The sequence below is a fragment of the Grammomys surdaster genome, unplaced genomic scaffold, assembly GCF_004785775.1.
Source record: "Grammomys surdaster isolate TR1022 unplaced genomic scaffold, NIH_TR_1.0 186, whole genome shotgun sequence".
Lineage (NCBI taxonomy): Eukaryota > Metazoa > Chordata > Mammalia > Rodentia > Muridae > Grammomys > Grammomys surdaster.
In genome coordinates this window covers 1,266,330-1,290,911 of record NW_021604631.1, presented here as the reverse complement: position 1 = coordinate 1,290,911, position 24,582 = coordinate 1,266,330, and the positions used below count along the sequence as shown (strand labels likewise).

At 40.8% G+C, this 24,582-nt stretch overlaps 1 protein-coding gene across 1 annotated transcript in view; it reads right to left on the bottom strand.

Moving 5' to 3' along the window:
- The window catches only part of Exoc4 (exocyst complex component 4), a 689,148-nt gene that overhangs the window by 41,316 nt on the left and 623,250 nt on the right, over positions 1-24,582 (bottom strand). Inside the window, exons 16-17 of the mRNA XM_028768362.1 lie at positions 17,415-17,593; positions 13,065-13,224 (exon numbers count right to left, since the gene is read on the bottom strand). Coding sequence (XP_028624195.1) covers positions 13,065-13,224; positions 17,415-17,593 — 339 coding nt within the window. The remainder of the gene's footprint in view (positions 1-13,064; positions 13,225-17,414; positions 17,594-24,582) is intronic.

Below are 24,582 nucleotides of genomic sequence, written 5' to 3'. Positions count from 1 at the left end.
GAGTGTTTGTCCTCTGGCTTGGGAAAATTTGCCCTGAACTTTGAGGAAGTCGGTCACGTCACATGAACCTGAGGTGAGATAATTAACCAAGTAGCAGGACTCAGACTAGTTTAAACAAGATAGCTGAGTTATGAGCTAGTGGAAACAAGCCAAAGGGCCTAGGCATTTATTCATATATAAGGAGTTTCTCAGAAAATTGGACATAGTATTACCTGAGGACCCAGATATACCACTCCTGGGTATATATCCAAAAGATGTTCCAACATATAACAAGGACACATGCTCCACTATGTTCATAGCAGCCTTATTAATAATAGCCAGAAGCTGAAAAGAACCCAGATGTCCTTCAACAGAGGAATGGATACAGAAAATGTGGTACATTTACACAATGGAGTATTACTCAGCTATTAAAAACAATGAATTCATGAAATTCTTAGGCAAATGGATGGAACTAGAAAATATCATCCTGAGTGAGATAACCAAGTCACAAAAGAACACACGTGGTATGCACTCACTGATAAATGGATATTAGCCTCAAAGCTCGGAATATACAAGATACAATTCACAGACCACATGAAGCTCAAGAAGAAGGAAGACCAAAGTGTGGATGCTTCAGTCCTTCTTGAAGGGGGAACAAAATACTCATGAGAGGTAGAGGATGGGAGGGATTTGGGAGGGGGGAAGGGGGCCAGGATCAGGTATGAGAGGAGACAGGGATGATATACAGAGGGTCAGGAAATTGAACAGAGGTGTGTAGCAATGAGGGATGGGGAACTCGGGGTAACCACTAGAAAGTCTCAGATGCTAGGAAAGCAAAGGCTCCCAGGACCCAACAGGGATGAGATTAGCTGAAATGTCCAACAAAGAGGAGAGAGACCCTGTAGAGACCATATCCAGAGGGTAGGCAAGGCTCCTGGTAGGGGGATGGGGCCACCTACCCATCTCCAAATTTTTAAGCCAAAATTGTTCCTGTCTAAAACAAATATGGGAACAAAGTGTGGAGTAGAGACTGAAGGAAAGGCCATCTAGAGACTGCCCCACTTGGGATCCATCCCATATACAGACACCAAACCCAGGCACTATTGCAGATGCCAAGAAGCGCTTGCTGACAGGAGCCTGATATAGCTGTCCTCTGAGAGGCTCTGCCAAGAGCCTGACAAATACAGAGGCAGATGTTCGCAGCCAACATTGGACTGAGCATGGGGTCCCCAATGGAGGAAAGGACTGAAGGAGCTGAAGGGGTTTGCAACCTCATATGAAGAACAACAATATCAACCAACCAGACCTCCCAGAGCTCCCAGGGACTAAACCACCAACCAAAGAGTATACATGGAGGGACCAATGACACCAGACACATAAGTAGCAGAGGATGGCCTTGTTGGGCATCAATGGGAGGAGAGGCCCTGGGTCCTGTGAAGGCTGGATGCCCCAATGTAGGGGAATGCCAGGGTGGTGAGGTGGGAGTTGGTGGGTGGGTGGGTGAGCATCCTCACAGAAGCAGTGGGAGGGGGGATGGGATAGGAGGGTTTGTGGAAGGGAAACCGGAAAGGTATAACATCTGAAATGTAAATAAAGATAATATCCAATTTTAAAAAAAGTCTCAGTTTGGGAAACTAGGATGTAGGTGGGCTTTAGAACAACCTTGGGCCTCAGTCCTCAGGTGTCTCAAACTTCCTTTTGAGACAAATGGAGCTTATTGAGTGGGGTTGAACTTAGTCTCAGGAATTTACCTGTCTCCACTTCCCCAATGCTGGGATTACAAGCATGGACTACCACACTCAGCTATTTTTATATGGGTTCTGGGGACTGAACTCAGGTCCCTCTGCCTCAGTCACTTACTGGTTGAGCTGTCTCCTTGGTCCATGTTTTTGAACTTTAAACATGTTAATTTCAACACTAAACTTTTATTTATAAAACGAAAAGGGGCCAGCTTCCAGCTTCCAATTTTTCAGTAAGAATTCTACTAGAATCAATAAGTGATATTTCTTGGGCTTTTTTCATAGCACAATGTAACCCAGTCCTTTCCAGGCAGAAAAACAGCCTCACACGGAAGGCTAACTTAAGCATGAGACCAAAGAGGCATGAAGGATACATAAATAGCAGTCTGATGAGAGATCTTGGACAAGTTATTTCTAATTTCTATTCCTTGGGATCTTCTTGCATAATAGCATCTGCCATCTACGGTATTCTCTGAGCAATGCCAGTTCCAGCAAATAAGCAACAATGAAAAGATCCACTGACAGCCAGGAATCGTGAGGAGCCCCAAGTTAGAAACTGACTGTGTGTTATCATGACAAAAAGGAAATCTTATTTAACCAAGGCCTTCAAACTCGAGGCATGTCTACGAGAACTCAGACATTAATTAGAGACAGGCGTTTTTTTTTGGAAGATTATGAGGACTCATTGTTTTCAGGCGCTCTGTGGAGACTACGCAGGCTGGTGAGGCATGCTCACCTGCATTCAAAAAAGCCCCAATTAAACCATATTAATTAGAGACCGATTAGTTTCTACAATGTATGAAATCTACTTTAAGTATAATAAACTTAAGAGAGGCCAGACCAGAAGAAAATGGTATATGCAGAAATGGGGAGCAAAGTCAAAGGAAGGTTAAATTCAAGAAAAGTAACATTATTTACGTAATGTTATAGAAGATCCTTAAGAAAACACTCTTAGACATCAAGTTATACTCATTTTTGTTTTATTACTGAATTTTATTAACAGGTCTCTTTTTTATATCAGGCAGTAAAAACTATAAAACTCATCATTTACCAGTTTTTCCTGCAGCTAGGAGTCAGGGTGGCTTTATTATCACTGTTGAATTAAAGCTACTTTCTCAGAACGTTTAGAAGTCATCATTATTAAAAGAATGTTTGGCAGAAGACTGGCCTAATGTGAACACAAATTCAAACAGAAACTGGTCAGATGAAGCCCCGTGAAGGGAAGCCTGCAACAAAGGTTGGGATTGGAAAGGCAGGCATGAATGACAGTAGGGTAAAGCTGGTTAAAAAAGGACCAGTGAAACGTATGCAGAGAATATTTTGTTTCTGGCCAAGCAAAGGAATTAGTCTCCAAGGGGAAGCAGTCAGTGTTCAGCCCAGTCACTAAAGTCTTCAGGAAGCAGAGCCCTTCAGATCACAGGTCTGTCCTGATGGCTATGGGTGTTTCCAGTAGGTGGCAGCATGGCATCGCTGATTCTATAGCAAGCTATGCCCTGGTCACGACAGATAGGAAAACCTAACCTTCCTGTAAAAAATCAAAATAATGTCCCTTTGCAATAGGCCTGTAGAAAATAAGTATACAGAACAGTCCCTATGGGAGGAATTCAACACTCGCAGCCATGCCTGACATGGCTAGACTTAGCAAAGTACAAAGGTCAAGGATGAAACAGGAGTCCCACTTAGCACTTAGTTTAGTTTCTGGGCTGGGCTCCTTCTGGTACCTCAAGGAAGAATCTGGGTAGGTGAACTCACCTGGGATGGGGATGACTTAAAAAGAGACAAGGCTTTAATTCATCCTGAAGGGGGATGTTTGGTCCAATGATGGGGAAAGTAGCACTTCTATTCAGGTAGCAGCAAGGCTGTGCGCTCTGTTGGCTTTTATGTATCATTCTCTTCCTGTCCTTGTCCTATGGACCCTTCCTTTTCTAGGTTGAATGGTTTCATGCAGATGCTGCCCCAGGTCTGTTTGTTTACCCCTACCCTTTCTTTTAAGCTTTCTGTTGTGTCTTAGACACATCCACTCTAAAGTCCCACAGCCGTCTTACACACATCTTCACACTGATGACCCTTCCCACATCAAGCCCTGTCCCCGCTCTGTGCCCCTACCTTACTTGCTGATTCTGTGCTTAGATGCATCAGGGTCACCCTTAACTCCCTCTCCTCTGCCTTTGCCATTCTACCATTACTTAACTCTGTCTCACTTCCCATATCTGTCTTCATCCCAGCCAGCTCTGAGCTGATTCATGACCTATACACCACACCTTCAGCAATCACTTTACAATCGAGGACATTTACAACTGAGGTCTTTCTTACTCAGTTGGGACTACTGCAGTGACTGTTATAAATATAAAAATAGGCCTTGCCTATGGAGGTCTCATTCTATTGTGTGTAGACAAGGTGAACAATCAGATACAAAACAGGTTAGGTATATGATAACAAGAGATAAGTGAGGGCAAGGGAAACGATGAAGAGTATGTTTTGAGTTACAGGCAAGAAAGTGTCATCCAGAGCTTACCACGGGGAATCTCACTGTCCCCCAGGCCTTATCTTTCAGGGTCCCTCACTTTCTGCTTGAGTGGTTCTTCCCCTACCTCTGGATAACTCCACTTAGTATTTAAATTACGAACCACTTCCTTATAAATTCTTCCTTGACTGTTCACCTCTCAGGGTGATTAGGGAGATGTGAAAATGCGTAGGATATTTCTTTGACAAAGTTCTCTATTAGTGTGGTATAAAACTTGAGCTACTCATTTTCTATGACGAATCATTTGGGACTTTTAAAGCTTTAAAGCTCAACATAAAAAAATCTTACTGCAATATAATTCAGCTACCATACAATTTCCATATTTGAAGTATAGAGTTCAAGATCATTTAATATATTCAGAGTTGTACAACCATCTGCAAAATCTATTTTAGAATATGTTACTCATTCCCAAAAGAAATCCTGAGTCCACATCTTCATTTCCTCACAAGCTCCAAACAGTAAGTAACTGCTAGCTCTGAAGATTCGCCAATTTTTGACATTTCACAACAGAGTCACATACAATGTAGCTATTCATGGTCAGCGTCTTTAATTTAGCCTCATGTGCAAAGGCTTGTCATATATTATGTTTCATGTTGTGGCCACGTAATATCTATTGTATGGATTCACATTTCATTCACCCACCCATTAAGTATAAATAACATTGCTATAAAATTTGGTAACAATTTTTGAGTGCATGTATTTTTGATTTCTCTTGGGTAGAATCTCTGAGTCATGTGATAAGTCTATTTTTAATTTTTTGAAGACGGGGTAAATGTTTTTCAAGGCCACCATACCTCTTATTTTCCCACTAGCATTAGTTTCTCTATATTCATGTCAGCACGTAAAACTCAATTTTATTTTACGTATATGGGTATTTGGTGGCACGTATGCCTGCACCTTGTGGATGCATTGCCCATATAGGCTAGAAGTAGGTATCGGGTCCCTAGGAAATGGATTACAAATGGTTGTTAGCCACTATGTGGGTGCAGGGAATTGAACCTGCGTCTTCTGGAAGAGCAGTCAGTGCTCGTAACCAAAGAGCCCACTCTTTCACAGTTGTTTTGGACTGCGCAGGCTCACCTCAGTGTGATTTTACTTCTCTAAGAACAAACAATGCTGAGCATCTATCCATGCTCAACATAAATCACCCTGTAGATGTAGACCGCCTGTAGGTCTTCATGGCCTAAATGTCTTCAACAACATTTTAATAGATTATTTTAAAAAAGTTTTTAGTCACAAAAAGTTAGTAAGTTAGGATAAACTTCTCAAGTAACTTATATTCATCATTCCTACTAACATCTTGTATTAGTATGGCACATTTATCACAACTAATGAACCAACATTAATATACCATCATTAACTACAATCCAACTCCACCCAGACTTCTCTCATTTTTACTGCATGCTCTTTCTATTTCAGGACCCCATCCAGGACAGGAGAGACATTCAGTTGTCGTGTCTCCTGGCTGAGATAGCTTCACCAATTTTTGTGTTTGTTTGGTTTGTTTCTAATGGCTTTTATACTACGGAGGAGTGCTGGTCAGGTATTTTATAACTATCCCTGCATAAAAAATCTTTCTGATCATTTTTGGAGAAAGATTACAGAGGTCAAGTGCCAGTTTCATCATGCAGTATCAAAGCCTTACATTGTGAACATGTTCATGAATGCTGATGTTGACCTTGGTAAATGAGATGCTGCCAATGTGGCCTTTTCCATATCATAGTACAGACATTCTGGTTGTATTTGCTCTAATCACATCTAAACCTACTACAAATTAAGAGAAGCCTGTTTAACGTGAGGCTGGCTCCTATTTTAGATAAATTACATAGGAAAGAAGGGGGACTATGAATCAAGGTCAAGGCCTCTGATCAAGTCTACCAGCAGCCAGTTCTCTGTACTGAGCTAGTGTAGCCCAGGAGGAGCACTTGACGCAGAGGCACCTCCAGGATACCTCTTTCCCTGAGTTAGTTACCTTCCTTAGTGCTGTTTACTCACTCTCTAGCTAGCACCTTTTCAGCACCCCAGAATATAAACAGTGAGGCAGTCACTGCTCATTTCTCAGACAGCATCTCTCTCTCTCTTTTTTTTCCTGCTTGTTCTCCCAGTCAAATCTCACTTCTCATTCTTTCTTCTGGGTTCAGACCTCATGTGTACAGTGATGGTTCCTAAGCTCTTCTCTCTAGGCCAGACTCTCCTTTTTAATTTTTATTTATTTATTTATTTTTTTATTGGATATTTTATTTACATTTCAGATGTTATCCCCTTACCCCATTTCCCCTCTCCCGCCCAGGAACCCCCTATCCCATCCCCCCTCCTCCTGCTTTTATGAGGATGTACCCCCACCTACCTCCCCACTCCCATCTCCCCATCCTTAAATTCCCCCCCACACGGCATCCAGCCTTCATGGGACCAAGGATCTCCTCTCCCACCTATACCTGACAGGACCATTCTCCCTTGCATATACAGCTGGAGCCATGGGTCCCTCCCTAAGTGCTCCCAGGCTGGTGGTTTAGACTCTGGGGGCTCTGGTTGGTTGGTAGGTATTGTTGCTCTCCCCATGGGGTCGCAAACCCTTTCAACTCCTTCAGTCTTCACTCTAACTCCTCCATTGGGAACCCCATGATCAGTTCAATGGTTAGCTGTGAGCATCTGCCTCAGAATATGTGAGACTCTGGCAGACCTCTAAGGAGACAGCTTATATCAGACTCCTGTCAACATGTACTTCCTGATATCCACATCAGCATCTACCTTTGGTGACTGCACATGGAATGGATACCCAGGTGGAATGGTCTCCAGACAGCCCCTCCTTCAGTTTCTGTCCTACACTTTGTCTCCATATTTGCTTCCTTGAGTATTTTGTTACTCCTTCTAAGAAGAACTGAAGCACCCCCACTTGGTCTTCATTCTTCATGAGTTTTATGTGGTTTGTGAGTTGAATCTTGGGTATTTCAAGCTTCTGGGCTAAAATCCAATAATCAGTGAGTGCATACCATGTGTGTTCTTTTGTGATTGGGTTACCTCACTCAGGATGATATTTTCTAGTTCTATCCATTTACCTAAGAATTTCTCAAATTCATTGTTTTTAATAGCTGAGTAATACTCCATTGTGTAAATATACCACATTTTTGTATCCATTCCTCAGTTGAAGGACATCTGGGTTCTTTCCCGCTTCTGGCTATCATAAATATAGCTGCTATGAACATAGTGGAGCATATGTCCTTGTTATATGTTTGAACATCTTCTGGGTATATGCCCAGGAGTGGTATAGCTGGGTCCTCAGGTAATGCTATGTCCAATTTTCTGAGGAACCGCCAGACTGATTTCCAGAGTGGTTGCACCATCTTGCAATCCCACCAACAATGGAGGAGTGTTCCTTTTTCTCCACATCCTCGCCAGCATCTACTATCACCTCTATCACCTGAGTTTTTGATCTTAGCCATTCCGACTGGTGTGAGGTAGAATAGGCCAGACTCTCCTACACACTAGGTTTTTTCTCATGTCCTTCCTCTTATCTCCCTCCATTCATATCTGTAACAGGCATATCAAGCATTGTATCACACTCAAACTCTTGGTATCTCCCATCCCCAAATTCATCTAGCTTTACCCATAGTCTGGTTCAGTGCATTAAACACTCTGCTTTGAATTGCTCAGAAGAAAGCAGTCTCCGGTTCTCCCTGTCATCTTGACTATTACAGTCTAGCCTAAGTTTCTTATTTTCCCCAGTGCCGATTGGTCTGGATCACCACGGTTCACTTGAAGAATGCCTGTTGCTGTTTTCTGATGGATACTTCTATTTATATGCTAGTCTCCTCCCAGGCCTGTGATTCTCAGAGTGGACAGGAGGGTTCAGATTGTGACACACTTCTCCCTCCATGTTACCGTGTGTCCTACTTCTTCTAACGAAAGTCAGCGTCACTACAATGGCATTCGAGTGCTCAGCTCCTTTGAATGCATCCATGATCTTACCTCTTCTTGTTCTATCAACACTCACCTTTCTGCTTTCTTCGTCAAGCATATGCCTCTCTCTGGGTCTTCATCCTGTGAGCCCCTTTGGTCTTTCTGCTATGGTCTTTCCCTAAATATTCTGAAGGCTTGTTCCCACTTTTCCTATAGATTCCACCCTCTAAATATGATCATTTCATTAAGGACTACCATGAGTACTGAAATTAAACCCTGCACTCTCAATTTTCCTTTTTAAGCTTAGCTTTCTTTTTTAATCACAGCATGTCTGAAAAACTGTCAGACTTTGTATTTTACCTACTAGTTTGTATTTCGCCTCTCAACAACGCAAGTTCATCAGCACTGACATTCTCACATCATCTGATATAGTTTACATTTTACCTATCTATTCGTTTGTACTTTGCCTCATAACAATGCAAGTTTCTCCAGGATAGGACCAAGAGAGAGGACACACTTCCAGAAAATAAGTGTTCACTGAATAAAGGAATAACAATGTTAAGAAACGTCCTGTTCTTCATTTTAGAATTGGTCTCCGTAATGCTTCTTGAACTTAAGCTTTCATTTCTTTATCTTTGAAAGGTTTAGATGAAGACACTTGTCTAAAGAAACACAAAATGGGGATGTATGTGTGTGTTTGTGGGGGGCAATGACCCCAAACTGCTAATTAGTAAAGCAGGAAGCAAAGCAGTATGGGAAGATAGAACAAAAGGAAGAATTGACAGGCTTAGCAGCTACACCTTTAGAACCAGTTGGATTCCAGTGAGTTCCAGGGCAGTCTAATTTACATAGCAAGTTTGAGGCCTGCCAGTGCTGTATAGTGAGACCCTATCGCAAAGAACAAAACAAAGACTCTCTCCAACGTCCTACCCCCCCCCCCAAAAAAAACAAACCAACTAGCCAACCAAACACACAAAAACAAGAACAACAACAAAACCCAACAAAACCAAACAAATATTCTATCCCTGCAAAAGGAAAAAGAGAAAGAGAAGAGGAACTAGGGAAAGCCACTCTGGGTTATTCTTTTTGAATAAGGGCCTCACCTCTCATCTACAGAGACTGGCAGGTAATCATGTCACACAGCTCGTTACCCTTCTGCTGCGCTCTGTCCTCCTACCACAAGGCACCCATGGTGGCCTTGGTGACTTATTTCTGGGAATGAACATGGCAGCTCAAGTTTAGATGAGCTGTGACAGACATGCACACTTAGAGACCCAAAAACTTTCCAGTTAATCTGCTATGATTTTCTTGGGGAGAGGATCTTTTGGATTCTGAAAATTAAAGGGTGGGATAAAGCCGGGCGGTGGTGGTGCACGCCTTTAATCACAGCACTTGGGAGGCAGAGGCAGGCGGATTTCTGAGCTCAAGGCCAGCCTGGTCTACAGAGTGAGTTCCAGGACAGCCAGGGCTACACAGAGAAACCCTGTCTCGAAAAACCAAAAAAAAAAAAAATAATAATAATAATAAAATAAAATAAAATAAAATAAAATAAAATAAAAAGGTGGGATAAAGAGTCAAAGATGACAGCAAAATTTAAGTGATCATCAACATGGAGGACAGAGCTCTCCACAATCGTGGTAATGTTCAGGCTGTCTTGACTCTTTGTTCACCTAATCTACCCCAGTAGAGAGTAAAGTACAGTGTGTATACAGAGACAGGCAGTCAAGGTGTGGGTAGGAGAACCAGCAGACGTAGAATCGTTCCACATCCCCTAATTCTTTACTACATAAAGGTGTTATATTTTTGACCGGCCAGGAATGCAGCAGCAGTGAAAAAACCTACAAGTGCTGTACAACTTCTTGTTAAGTCGGTTTTCTGACACATGGCGACTGGTGATTAATTACTTGTTAGAAGATAACATTTCTATAGAGAGTCAATGGAAATACAGATGCCGTTGCCCATGCTTGATTAGATGCTGCTTGAGGAATGCCGAGACGCACTGCTGTAGTCTGTTAGTTCTGGTTTTGGTATTTATTTTACACAGTTTCAAATTTGGGGGAATTGATGGAGACCATTTCAGAAAATTAACTCCTACCTCAAAGAGAAGAGGAAGATAAGGCTGTGAAATACATCTACATGAGAACAAGAGCAAATGAGAAGGGAAGAGACCATGGACTGGCGGCCTAGGTTCCAGCTTTTGGTATCTTCTGCTTTACAACATTGACAGACACTCTTGCTTCTTCTGAGTGGATACAAAATTGACTATATTTATTGACGAAAACTTTCAGGGCAGATCGCCTAACTGGTTATTTTGCAAACTCTTCATCAGCTTCGGTTTGGCATCGACTCATTTTCTCACCATATCTAGTGATCATGCGATCTGTTCCAAGCAGCAAGGAAACATGGAGAAGCTCCCATTGAGTAAGGAGAGATGGTGTCTGATGCAGGATCTGGAGCACAGAATCTGCCCATGCTGACTGTGCACTAGCCTGCACAATCCATTATAGAACAAGGCTAACACTAGACATACCCTCCCTGGCGGTCACATTCACCTTTTACCCACTCCTTGGATATAATTCAGAAACCCCACTGTGAAAGGCATGAGTGAGTTGCCATTCAATTATGTCCTGCAGAAACCCTTCACTGGAACATCGCCCACTGATGCCAATCTCAGTGCTAGCCCGTCAGAGCTTCATGATGCAGACGCTGGTTTTTTAGTATGTGTTTGGGCCCCATACTGTCTGCCAAGAACTGTGTTAATTTACTTACTTCAGCTAAATAAAAAAAATCATTTAAAAAAGGATGATTGAATTTAGGAATTATAGTCCTCAGAGAATTAGTAATGGCTCTTTGTATCCCTCAGGCCTCCATGTTCTTAACTTCCCCTTGTCAATGTTATTATGGATAGACTAATTCAATAATGAGATCATTTCCCATAAGAGCGGCCAAATAAATGCAGCATTCAGTCACACCTGGTTTCCCTAATCTGAACAAGGAAGGCTTTCCACCAAATTTATCATAAAACATGAAATTTAATGAACACACACACACACACACACACACACACACACACACACCACTTTCCTGCAAACAGTAAAAAATATAGGGAAAGAGAGAGTGGTAGAGAAGCAAGTGGGTAGCGATCCACTAGATTAGAAAAGTTAAAAAGGAATACATTCGGGCCACTTTCCAAGCAAAGACCCCAGCACAAATGCCTTTATCATAGTCAAAGTTACATGGTACTATATCATGCTCTTATATATTCAAAAATTATTTCAATTTTTTCCCAAATTTCTAGAGGAACCGAAAAGTCAAATGTAAAGAACCAGAAGTAATACACAGAAACACTCTGGACTACTAAAAACAAGTGTTTTGCCAGGTAAAAAGGCATTTGGAAATAAAGTTTAAGGTCTAGTTCTCCTAACTGTAAGAAACGGAGCACAAGGGAAGAGTGGGAGAAGTCGCTTACATACTGCCATCCGCGTTCTACCCAACAGTTTGAACTGCCAATAAAGCACTAAGGGTTTGTTTATTATTCAATGTGGAAACCAAATGGTGTAAAATAAAATTAACCCTACCACTTGAAGAGCGACTTAGAAGGAAACATTAAGAATTGAGACGAGCAACCTTGAGGAGAAAAAGGGCGATGACTCTGCTCCCAGTGGGAAGGAAACAGGACAGCTTTCAACTGGGTCACTGCAGAAACAGTGTCTGAACAGGCACACGTACAGGTAAGTTCAGTCCTTTCTTACCACGAGAGAAACAAAATGCAAACCACTGACATCCAAAGTGATTAGAAAATAAAGTTCTGTTAATTTATGTCATGGATTTATTCACTTATTGAAAGTGAAATTTTCTATAAGTATTAGTGAGTATTTGAAAAAAAAATCATGTTTTCAAAGATTTTTTACTGAATTGCAGAATGCAATGAATATATTTTAAGTTACATTAACATAGCTTCAATTTTGTAAAAGGAGAAATCATATGCATATATATGCTTGAAAAATCAAATACATGCAGCATATGTACTCAAAGCCAGAAGGTAGACCATGTAGCACTCACTGTCTCTAGGCTAAAGCATTACCTACTTCCTTATGTATCTTATGAAATGCTACAAATATTACTCTTTTACTCTAGGAAAATCACCAATGGTTTATAGAATGAGGAACTTAAGTTTGAGGCCAGTGAGACAGCTCAGCAGGTAAAGATACCTGTTACCTAGACTGATGACCTGACGTCAATCCCAGGACTCATGTGTTGGAAGGAGAGAAGCACGTCACCCTCTGATCTATCTCCACACGCTCTCTATAGTATGCCCTCCCTCACCTTGCTCCTTCCTACCCCTGCCACAAAATAAATAAATGTAAAACAAGACAAAACAACTTAGGTTAGACAGTGAGACAACTATCTTCTTGAGGGATGTTAATCTTTGAATAGGGTTTTAAAGAATTGCTGGTTTTGTCACTTAAAAATACTGCCTCCCTTTCTTCTTTCTTCCCTTTTTTCATGTATGTGTGTATGACAAGAATGCACATGAGTGTGCTTGTTTAAATGTGTGTGTGTGCTCACATGTGAAGGTCTGAGGTTGATGTCAATCCTCCACCATCTGTCTTCTACCTTACTCATGGAGGCGGGTCTCCTAGTAAAACCCAGGTCTTGGTCTGGGGTGTCTTAGTCTCTTCCTCCCAAGGCCAGTATCACAGGAGAGTCAACAAACCCACTCACATGGCATATATGTGGATTCTGAGAGTTTGAGCTCTGGTCCTCTTGCTTGCACCACAAGTACTTTAACTGAACTATTTCTCCAGATATCTTTTTCTCTTTTTAAAAGATAAGTTTTCTTGTTTTTTTTTTTTTTTCAAAGATAAGCTCATTATAGGCAATTAGGTTTTGGATAAGAATCCTAACTCAATATTCACTCATACCTTGCAAAGTCCAAGTCTGCTTCCCGTGACATGGTGATGTTGGTCAAATTCTGTTGAAGAACGAAAATGTTCCTACACATTTTCTTGATGCCAGACTCACTGATGCGCCGGAAGTACTGAGCCCCATTAATGAGGATACAGGAGATGAGGTGTCCCAGACCTAGAGGTCAGCACAGAGTAGTAAAGAGGGAAGAAAGGATATGTTAATGGCATCTGGCTTAAACTTATACAGAGGATAACTCTTTTTCATCTTCCACAGGTTTAAGTGGAAAACCAAGAAAACATGCATTCCATTTGCAATAGCTAATCTTACAATAGCTTTAGAATACTTCTAGAAGTTGCAAATGGGAAATTTTAATATAGTCAGTCAAATTTGGTATATTGACAACCCAGCTCTGCTATACTCACCTAAAGTCACCATCCACAGGACTTCAAGAATAAACCAGAGTGATATAAGCTATAAACATGCAAAGGAAATGCTACCATATGTGCAGATATTTGGAAAAAATAAAAGAACACATGTACACCCAGTGATCTGTTCTCTTCTTATGAAACACAGGAGGATACACATTTTGCTCCGAACATGATTGGAAGCCTACGTATGTAAAATAAGTCACTCCTAAGTGAGACATTATGAATAATAACGCTAATATTCAGCTTTCCATGTATTAGCCATCTTCCAGTAACTTGCCAAAATAACAAACAGAAAGAAAAAGAGGAGAAACATTCTATATGTTCTCCAGGCCTTTTAAGGAAACAAGGAGTTGTTCCTTTGGCCACACACATTCGAATCTACAAGAAGGGTGATGCTGTAGACATCAAGGGAACGGGCACTGTTCAAAAGAAATGCCCATGAGTGTTTCCATGGCAATGTCGACATGTCTGCAATGTCACCCAGTATGCCATGTGCAGTACTGCAAACAAGGAAGTTACCGGCAGGATTCTTGCCAAGAGAATGAATGTGTGGATTCAGCTCATTGAGAGCTCTAAGAGCAGAGAGAGCTTCCTGAACCAGGCAAAGAAAAATGATCAGAAGGAAAGGAAAGCAAAGAGAAGGGCACTTGGGTTCAAGTAAAGCACCAATGTGCTCCATCCAGGGAAGCATACTTAGTGGTGATTAATGCAAAAGAGTCTGAGCTGCTGTGGGCCATTCCATTCAAATGATGGCCTAATGTACAAAAGAGATTAAGGACCTAGACTGTTAAAAAAAAACCAAATCAACAACAAAAACAATAATGCTAATATTTAAACTTCAACACTGCTAACTAAAAAAAAATAATTGATAAAGTATGGACTCTCAGCAACAACGCTAATAGATCTCAGCATTGACAATAGGGTGAATGTGTAACATTCAGAAACAGGAGTATTTAGGAAAAATAGACTGTGAGTTCACTGTTGATTTCCCAGGAGATATCTATAGATATTTGTGGGATCCTATAAATGATTTGTTCTTACATTTGAAGGATTATCCTATTATCTTCTTTTGTATGTGTATACACACACACACACCTACAAGATCTTTTAGGCTGGCCTCAAACTGTGACCCTCCTGCCTCCACCTCTCAAATGCTGGGATTACAGGCTTGTGCTATCATGATGGGTAGGTTTAAATATGGTGGGGACTGACCTAGGGCTCTTTGTGCACACTAGACCAAATGTTCAACCAACTGAGCCAAATTTCCAGCCCTTAAGGACTGCTTTATTATAGTCTACAAAATTTGGCAGAGGTTTACCTGAGGACATCAATAAACTAGAAATATTCCTTTTGTCTTTTTGGTTGTGAATCTAGCCTTTAAGAGCTGAGCCATCTTTTTAGCACCAGGACTCCCTTTGGATAGTCCTATTTACGCTGAGGAATGATGGTTCAATACAACATAAAGTAGTTATAGGTAACTATCTTTAAAAAGTGGACATAATTTTAAATGTTTATTCAGATTGTCCCATTTTTGCAAAGCTGGCCTCCAGCAGGGTATTTCCTTCAGAACACAAGAACTACCACAAACTATTCAATCTTATTGCTATCTTCCTTTCCTAAAGTCTGAGTCTCTTAATGGCAAATCAGAATCAGATCGGCAAACAGTACATGACACAGGTCAATAGCTTCCTTCTTCTGGCTTCACGCTGATTTCCTCCTTGGTCAAGGCATTCTTTCTCTTGCTTTAGCTATTCTCAACCAGCATCCCTTCAGGACCACAGGCTTGGGTTGTGGACTGGTTTTAATGCTATTTGTATTAATTTGGCTCTCAAACTTACACAAGAATTCACAGGTCTGCATGTGAGATGTTGATGGTCCTTGCCCCTAGCTGGTTCTAACTGGTAAATAAAGTTGCCAGTGGCCAGTGGTTGAGAGAGGCGGGACTTTAGAGTTCTAGAGCAAGGGACCACAGGGAGAAGGAAGATTTAGAATTACCATGACGGGGAAGCAGGAAGAGCAAGCCTGAGAGCTGCAGGAGAGAAACCATACAATATGTAAGAGTCGGGGTAGAATCGCCCCAGGGGCCACTTTTCTAATTGGGTGTAGGGTAGCAGAGATGGAATATAGATTTTAGAAAGTAATAATTTAGGAATATCGGAGGGGAGAGTGTCCTAGCTTAGCTGCAGGGAGGTTTGAAAATGTCCAGCCATTGAGCTGTTTAAGGCATATTAAAAATAAGTGTGTGTGTGTGTGTGTGTGTGTCTTTCATTTGTGAATCCACAACATCTGGTGGGTGGAGAGAAGCACGTGCACAGCTGGAGAGTTTAGAGCAGATTAACTTACTACCGCTATAGGCTAGTTTATGATGTTTACAGTGAAGAGAGAGATTTGGGCTCAAAGAAAAAGAGACACAATATGGATATAAAATTTAAGGTAAAACACCTTTCTAGGTTAAGGCACAGCCTACTATGGTATAATATGTATGATAAATGATAATAGGTGATGGGGGAGTGTCTCACTTTAAAGACTTGAAGTATTAATAAATTAAAATATCATTAAATAGATTTAAGCACATAAATAAGACCATTGTGGAGGTGCTGGGGTTGGAAAAGTCACATCAGGAACAACAAGAAAGCTCTGTGGGATAAGAGAACAGTGGCAGAGGCTCTAATGGACACAGTGGCTTGATGTTGCAGACAATTGTAAAGGCAGTCTCCAGTCCAGTGTCTTAAGGCTAGCCAATGGCTCATGTCATAAATGCTTGCCCTTTCGAGTACAATCTTCTTCTTAACACATTTCCATTCTTATAGCTCCATTTTAAGAATTGCATCATAGAACAGGATTTCACCTATTCTGGGGCAAGGATTGCAAAGCTGCTGTTGAACACTGTGCTCATAAAGCCAGCAATGGCCATGCACTAACATCTTGTCATCCGCAGCTTGTCACAACCTCTGTACAATGTTCTATTCTGTGTGAAGACACTGACAACTTCTAATACTCAGGTCCGTGCTTTGAGAAACAAATCAAAAGGGCATATAATATAATTTTACCAGAGGATCTTTGTTAAGGGCCTGGTTCTTGTGGATGTTACAGGGAGGAGTGAGGCCTTTAGGACTGAGGCCTAGTGGGGAGCACTGTGAGATACTGGTCTCTTTATCCACACTCTGGCCACAAGGTCAGCAGCTCTGCCATTCATTAGCTCCTGGTCTTTGCCATCTGGACACCTTACCTCTCGTATCTCACCTAAAAGCAATGCAGACTCTTCATCATGAACAGGAAAATAAACCTTTCTCTTTATAGCCTGGCTATTTTAGGTACTGGATTATAGATAAAAGGTTTGTGGTAGAATTCAGCATGAAGAACTATTTGGCTGGCACCATATTTTTTAAAAGTTTGAAGGCAAATATCTCTAGGTAATATTGTCTCCAACAGCACTGTTGATAGAGGGCATTGAAGTAGTCCTACTAAGTGACTGCAGAGCAAGGCGTCTGATCACTTCAGAGAGCAATGCATTCTGTGAGAGAAACCTCCCAGCCAGGGACTAGGCAACCAGGTGAAGGGTTTTCAAAGTTTCTTACTCTCTGTCTGTGTAGGTATGAACCTTTTTTTTTCTCTCCTTCTTTTCATTCTTTTTGTTTAAAGTTAATTTGTGGTCCATTCTGCACATGTTCCCAAGTCTCTGTGGCATACATGGCAAGGCAGGTAGAGGAGAGACATCAGCATTATCTTAGATAAAAATCTTCCTATCAGTCAGGAGCAAGTGACAGTCAGTATCTATCTACTCATACATAAAGCTAGGTGCAGCAGTTCTAATCCAAACACACTAGCAAACAACCTTTCCTAACAGGTATTATTAAACATTTTTAATACAGACATTCATCGACACTTTTACTCTTCTTCCCTCCCAGGCTCCTAGACACAAGGGTAAGCTCTGACCTTCAAAGATGTACTGGAACTTATGTTGCTGCAGGCTGGCGCTCATAGCCTCTTCCATGGCGCTGATGTCTTTGTTGAGCTTGACCACTAGAGGGTCATAATCCATACTTTCCACATTGGCAACGATGGCATAGTTCCCCTCCTTTGCCAGAGGAATGAGATAGTGGAAACAATGAACTCTGAAAGACAGAGGAATTGGTGGAGTAATTAATATAAAATTTCCCCATGAGGTCATGGATCTTGCCTGGGAAAGAGCACCAAAATATTTGAAGCAGCCATGGTCTTTTTACCTATGCCTCCCACTGGTCCTTTCTTAATCAAAATGCCATCTTAGTTATAAAGCTGAGTGATCTGAAGCAAGCAGGTGTCTATGGGGTTTGCTCATTTAATACTTATACTCTTGGTAAGAAACAGACGACTTCTGAAATTCTTTTCAATGGCAAGATTGTGTGTGCAGTTAGGAGGGAGATAGGGGCATCTTTTAGGAGATGTTGTTATGAAGACACTGAGAGGCTGAGTTTCCATCCTTGATGCTATGCCATCATAGGAGACCACTGCTTTTGTTTCCAAGTTTTGATATCTGTGTGACTTTAGGCAAGATAGTAGAATCTTTCTATGCCTCAGTTTCCCTTGAAATAGGCATAATAATAAATTCTGCCTCAAAGGCTCCATATGGAGTCTGATGTGAAGGCAGCTCACAGTAAGAATTGACAACTGTCACTAGTTTTACATTAATCATTGCTAGCTTATTATGTGAATGAGTCATTTATTGACCATGTATAAGTTTGCTAGGAACTATGCTAGTATCTGGAACTGTAAGACAGTTTGCAGTGTTAAAGACTCCACAGCTTAATGGGGCATAATAAGAATGCCTAAAAGAATAATCTGAAGAGAAGGCTCAGTGGTTAAGAGCACTCGTGGCTCCTACAGAGGACTTGGGCTGTTTTCAGAGCCTACATGCTGGCTCACCACCATCTGTAACTATAGTTCTTCATCTTCAACTTGATTAGATTTGGAATCGCCTAGGAGATACACCTCTAGGTACAATTTTGAGGGTATTTTCAGAGATGTTTAGTGAGAAGGGAAGAATGTATGCAGTACAATTCCATGTACTGGTGTTCCAGGCTAGAATAAAAAGAAGGAAGCCACTGGACAGCACTAATCATCTCTCTCAGTGTGTTTCCTGGTTGCAGATGCAATGTCATTAGCCACCTCATGCTCTTGCCACCATGCCTTGATGGGCTGTATTCCTTCAAACTGTGAACTGAAGGAATTAAATTTCCCCTTTAAGTTGCTCCAAGCTTTATGTTAATATAAATTTTCATTTCTCTTGACTAATTACTTAGAAGTAGGCTTTGCTGAGTCAGAGGCTAAGAGTACCTACAGTTTTGGAAGAAACAAACCATGTGTTAATGAAATTTATTATTTTGCTCTCCTGCTCACAACATTCTAGTTGTTCTGTATCTTAGCCAGCACTGTGTGCCCGTTAGAAAGTATTTTTTTGGTCATGTAGATACATTATAGTCTCTCATAGTGCCCCCCCCCTTTCTAAACAGTAACAATGTTGGGCTTTTTGCATGTTGTGAACTGGAAGCTGTTTTGGCTCCCCTGACCAGCCAGCAAGAATCAAGAATCAACACATCTTTACCCTTTCCCCCAATGTTGGTGTTAGGTACTCAGCCATATCTGACATTTTATGTTGCATGGGTTCTAGGGATTCAAACTCAGGTTATCATGCTTGTACATGTGCTCTGACCACAGAACAATCTGTCCAGTCTCAAGCAATATCTTTAAGAAGTTCCATATGAGGAAATACAAATATAAATGAGAATAGTTAAATTTCACTGATTTCAGATTATCCTCATAGCTGTTAATTATAGTTAATAAGTAATGTCACCAACAACCAATCTGACATTCCTGAGTTAATTGGCAAAGAGAATAGGTTTGATCAAGATGCAACTAAAGGCTCTGGTCACAGCCCCTCTACAATATGATCTTCCTGATATAATTAATGAAAAATGACCCACCCGGGAGTAGGAATCTTGATTAGTGCAATTAATCACTACCTTGCAGAAATGAAAATGAAGTAGTATTAATTGAAATACAAGCAGCTATACTCAAGTATCTTTAACTCGGCTTAAACTTATGGCAGCATAGCCACACTCATAGGAAGTGCATTCTAAAAGGCATGAAGTGGAACATGGGACAATGGCTCTGGGCAAAAGTGAGAGGCTCCTTTTGCTCCATGCAGATCACAAGAGAGAGGTATGACAGGAGGTTAGGGACATAGGCTGTAGAATGCCATCCTAGGCTTTAGAGGCCATCTAAGTCGTGGAGATTTTATGCCAGAATATTTAGTAATCCTTAAGAGAACTTCACAGACCAATTAAAAATGAAACAATAATGTGTGTGTCTCCATATGCTCACAAATGCTGGTGCCTCCTGAAGCCGATGTGAAGAAGCTGTAGCTGCCTGATATGGTGCTGGGAACTGAACCTGGGTCCTCTGTGCTGACTCGTGATCATTAAGCCACTTCATCATCCTAAGAGAACTTTAAGAAGTTAGATGATAGGATCAAAGACTAGCTTTGGCACAAAGAAGGAGTAGCCTGCTGGTAGAACTCGGAGACAATTCAAAGAGACAGGCTAGAAGATTCTGACACACTGCAGGTGAGTCTTTATAATGATATTCTAGAGACAAGGGCAGAGAGAAGAGACAGCCACCGCTTAAAGTACTATCTTCCTTTCCCCAAATGATCAGAAAAAAATGTCACTAGTGAATATCAAATTCAAATAAAGTTTTATTTTTCTCTGGGTTCTGGTGTGCTGTTGCTGACCTTCGCCTGACTTTGGCATTAAGGTTTTCTGCAAACACCGTTGATTGCACAGCAGGATGGTTGATTTTCAGAAAGTGCACACTTAGGATCCCAATGGTGACAGGCAGTTGCTGTTGAACCTACTTAGAGCCCTCCTGATGGTAAGGAAAATCAGCTGATAAAGGTGACATTCTTGGCACTGTGGATTCAAATGGCAACTTAATTTTCTTTTTCTAAAGTTCAAATATGAAAAAAAAACCCTCTCAACAACTTTTAATGGTCTCACCATGCCTTTCATCTCTTGAGGGACGGGGGTGGGGGGTGTTGTCATCTGCTTTCTGCCTCAAACTGTGGAAAGACACTACTTGGTGGTTAAATGTTGATCTACAGTGACATGGGTAAAAGGTCAAATGTTCTTTGGATGGGTTCTTCAACAGAGAACCTGTAAGACTCAAGAACTTTTCCCTTTTGCTTTGAACTTAAACAGTATTAAAGAATTATATAGGCTATGGATATACAGTTATTTTGGGGAGTAAGATAAAGTTTGGCATTTAAAGTTGTTCTGGACTTTTGCTGGCATAACCCATTAATGTATTTCACATGGCTTTCATTTTTAATTTGGTTCTTGCTGCTGTGTTTTCAGGCTAAAAGTGCTAGAGAGAGTATCACTTTTCATCATGCTAGCTCCGGGCAGGGCCTCAATTATAGTTCTCTTTCATAACAGAATGGGGATAAAATAAGCATTACTTAAGTATCAGAACAAGGAGGAGGTTGTTCACATACTCTCTGTGGTGGTTTGAATGAGCAATGTCTCACACAGGCTCACGCATTTGAATATGTGGTTCCAAGTTAGTGGTGCTATTTGGAGAGGCTATAGAACCTTTAAGGGGTGGAGCCCTGAAGGAGGAAGTCGTTACTGGGGTGGGCTTTGAGAGTGTAGAGCCTCTCCCCTAATTTCGTTTCTGTTTCCTGTGTGTTGATGAACTGTAATCTCTCTGCTTCCTGTTCCTTCTGCCATGCCTTATCTGCCATGATTGACTAGAATTGCAAGCTAAAATGAACTCTTTCTTCCTTAGGTTGTTTTTGGTCATGACATTTTATTGCAATAACAGAGAAGTGATTAATACACCCTCTGTACTTGCAGATGCATGTGATTGACTTACAAGTGGACTATCATGTAAAATTGCAGTTCATAAAACAACTCATTTCCTTTCAAGAACACAGTCTTGTTTATAAAAATAGGAAGAGCTTATTTATATGAAGAAATCATACAGACATCATGACTGGTTCATTACTGGGGCCATTTATAACAACGAACAAGACACACCTGAGGAGTGAGTGTTCTCTTCTTTAGCCTTGCACTCTTGGTTCATACAATTTGATGATTAGCACAATATCTGTTTGATTACTTTGTATCCTCACCAGTGCTCCCCTCTCCTCACTGGTAATGTTATAGGACACAGAGAGTGTCAGCAGTTATCACTTCAGCCATATGTGGAGAAGTCGGTTAGTTCCATGAACCACACACATCATGAATAGGGACAGAATGGAGACATATTCATAGAAGACAAATGGAATGTTGGAACCAGATTATAGCAAGAAATATAAAAATTAATTTAGAAAAAACTATGTTTAGTATTCTCAGAACAAAGGAAAAATAATTCTGTATCTAGAGCACTAAACTTCAGGCTGAAATTATCCTTTCCCATTTTTAAATTAATACTGAAGGAGACATAGAATGTTATAATTGTATGATTTCTTATGAAGTTGATGAGACATGTTTGGCATTTTAAGAATAGTATTGGTAAGAAGCACAAACAATAAAAGGGACAGGACAGAGGTTAAGGATTTCAAAGATCTTACTCAGACGTGCTGAAAACATCCCGCCTGGAATTAGCTACACACAAGTCGGTGATTCTGAATGTAGAACATGTCCTGAGACTGCACAATCAATAGCAGAAAATCCCAGGAGCTGGGAGAGTAATTAATTTGCTGTTCTCTTGTTTTGCTTTGCAACCCAGGGTAACAGTCGCCTCAGAATATTACTGGGTGTTTTATTTTTTTTCTTTCTTTCTTCTCTGTCCATTGAATTTATCTATTCATAGAAAATGCCTGCTTTATTTCATTATCGACTTGAAAATAAATAGAAAACAAATCTAAAAATTATCGTAAAACAAATCAGAAAATACATAGTGAGATGCTTTATTTCAAGACAAGTTAATATTTGAAATAAACTCAGGAATAATGCTGAGCACAACATATTCAAAACCTGCAGGCTACTTCTTTTGTTCCATTCTCAGGGTGCTAACAAGCAACAGAGGAGTAGTTCATTGTGGGGAAGGCAAAGAATGCCAAAAGCAAGTGGCATATAAGGAAGTGATATTAACATGCTTCAAAGCCATCCAAGTTTTAACTGAATCTAAATACATTCCTCTTAACTGTAAACCAAACTCATGTTTATACTTTTAAGACACAGATGACATAGTAACTTCGAATTAAAGAAAATATTTAATCAACTTTAATATTGTTCCAAAAAACACAGAAGAACGTGTACTCCCAGGCCACACCAGGCTGTCTGATCCAGAGATCCAGTAGTTGGCACTGCTGCCTAGGTGTCAGATAAGCTTCTCAGAGTGAACACCTCGAGTTCCTGTATTCTGAAACCTCTAATCCGCACCCCTGACCTTTCTACTCCTGCAGTCTGTCTTGCTTCAGTTAGATGGTATCAGGCATATCCAGGGTGATGTGACCAGAAGGGTACCGTCCAGGCTGCTCCTGTCTCACCCTCGTCATTACCTGTCTGCTGGCGCTCATGTCTTTTACGTCCACACTGCTCTGAGCTGGTTGGTTTCTGTTAGTCTTTTTCTCATTGCCACCCATTCCTGAACCCAAGCCAGTCTGACAATAAGTTCTTCAATTTCTACTTTTAGTATATGCTCCAAGTTCTACATCTTTCATATTTCCACCTTGTCACACTGATGCTTCTAACAGGCTTAATCCGGTTACCCTATTTTTTCTGCAGTCCTATTTCCATACAACATCCAGAACAGTCCTTTAAAAATACTAATTCTTAGCAGCCCTCGTATATTGAAGAAGCCTCTCCAATGGGTTCCTAATATACAACACATTTAGAACTGTTCTGTGTGTCTTGAAGACCTCCAGTGTATCAGACATATGACTGCCTACAATTAGGCCCCAGACTGTCTTTTACATTACTCTACCCGCCCTCCACCTGGCCCATTCATCTGGTTGCTACTGTCATTTTACCACATGTCCTGTCTAAACAATTCCCTTCCTAGTTAACTTATATACCCTGTATTTTCCAGGGTACCTTTGTCACAGTAGCTTCTGAGCATGTGGAATGTCATCACCATGATGCACTCTAAGTATAAAATGTGAAGATGCCAAGGCTTACCACAGAAAATGAAAAGTAACTCACTGTTTCTGTGTTAACCTTGTGTCAACACAAGCCATGTATATGTATATGTATATGTATATGTATATATGGTTAAACAAAATATACGTCATTTTGTCTCCTTCCTTCTACATTTTTAAATGTAGCTATTTTTTGAGAATCCCTTACTGAAAATACTTGGGATCAAAAATTTTTGAATTTTAGAATATATGTACAGATTTATCAGCTGGGCATCTGAAATGCAAGTCCAAAGAGCAGTTTCAGGTTTGAATTTTCAATTAAGGACGCTCAACTTTTATGAGTAAATTTACATGAGCAGTTCATGCTATCAAATTATTTATTTAGTTAATTTATTTATGTGAGCACACCATGAGCTAACAAGTGTGGAGGCAACTGAGAGCCTGTTCTTTTCCTCTCATCATGTGGCCTCTGAGGATTACACTCAGGTCAGCAGACTTGGAGACAGGTGGCTTAACCCTCTGAGCTGGCCTCTCATTCTGTTATTTATTGCTTTAGCTTTGACTATCTGAAAGTATCTTTGTTGCCTTATCTGTGACTGCTGGCTACACCATCAGAGGTGCAGGACCTGTAGTATTTTGCTCATAGTTGTATCCCAGTGTTTAGAGCGCAGCCTGGCACAGAGAAGACACCTGCTCAAATGCTTAACAAATGAAGATATGCATCTGAATGGCAGTGTCTTCCTACTGCAGGGGAAGGAATAAGGCATATTAAAACCCTTCTCTTGGATCATTCTTTTCCTTAACTTCCTCAATCGGGTTTTAAGTTTGTTGAAGTGGGGCTTTGTGGTTCTTGGATATAACTTCTTTCTGACTTGCAAAAATATCAATGATGATAAAGTCATACTTTTCACTTAATACATGACAGAAATGGTACAAGTTATTCAAGATTTCCTTCATAACATCTAAGGTAAGAACTCT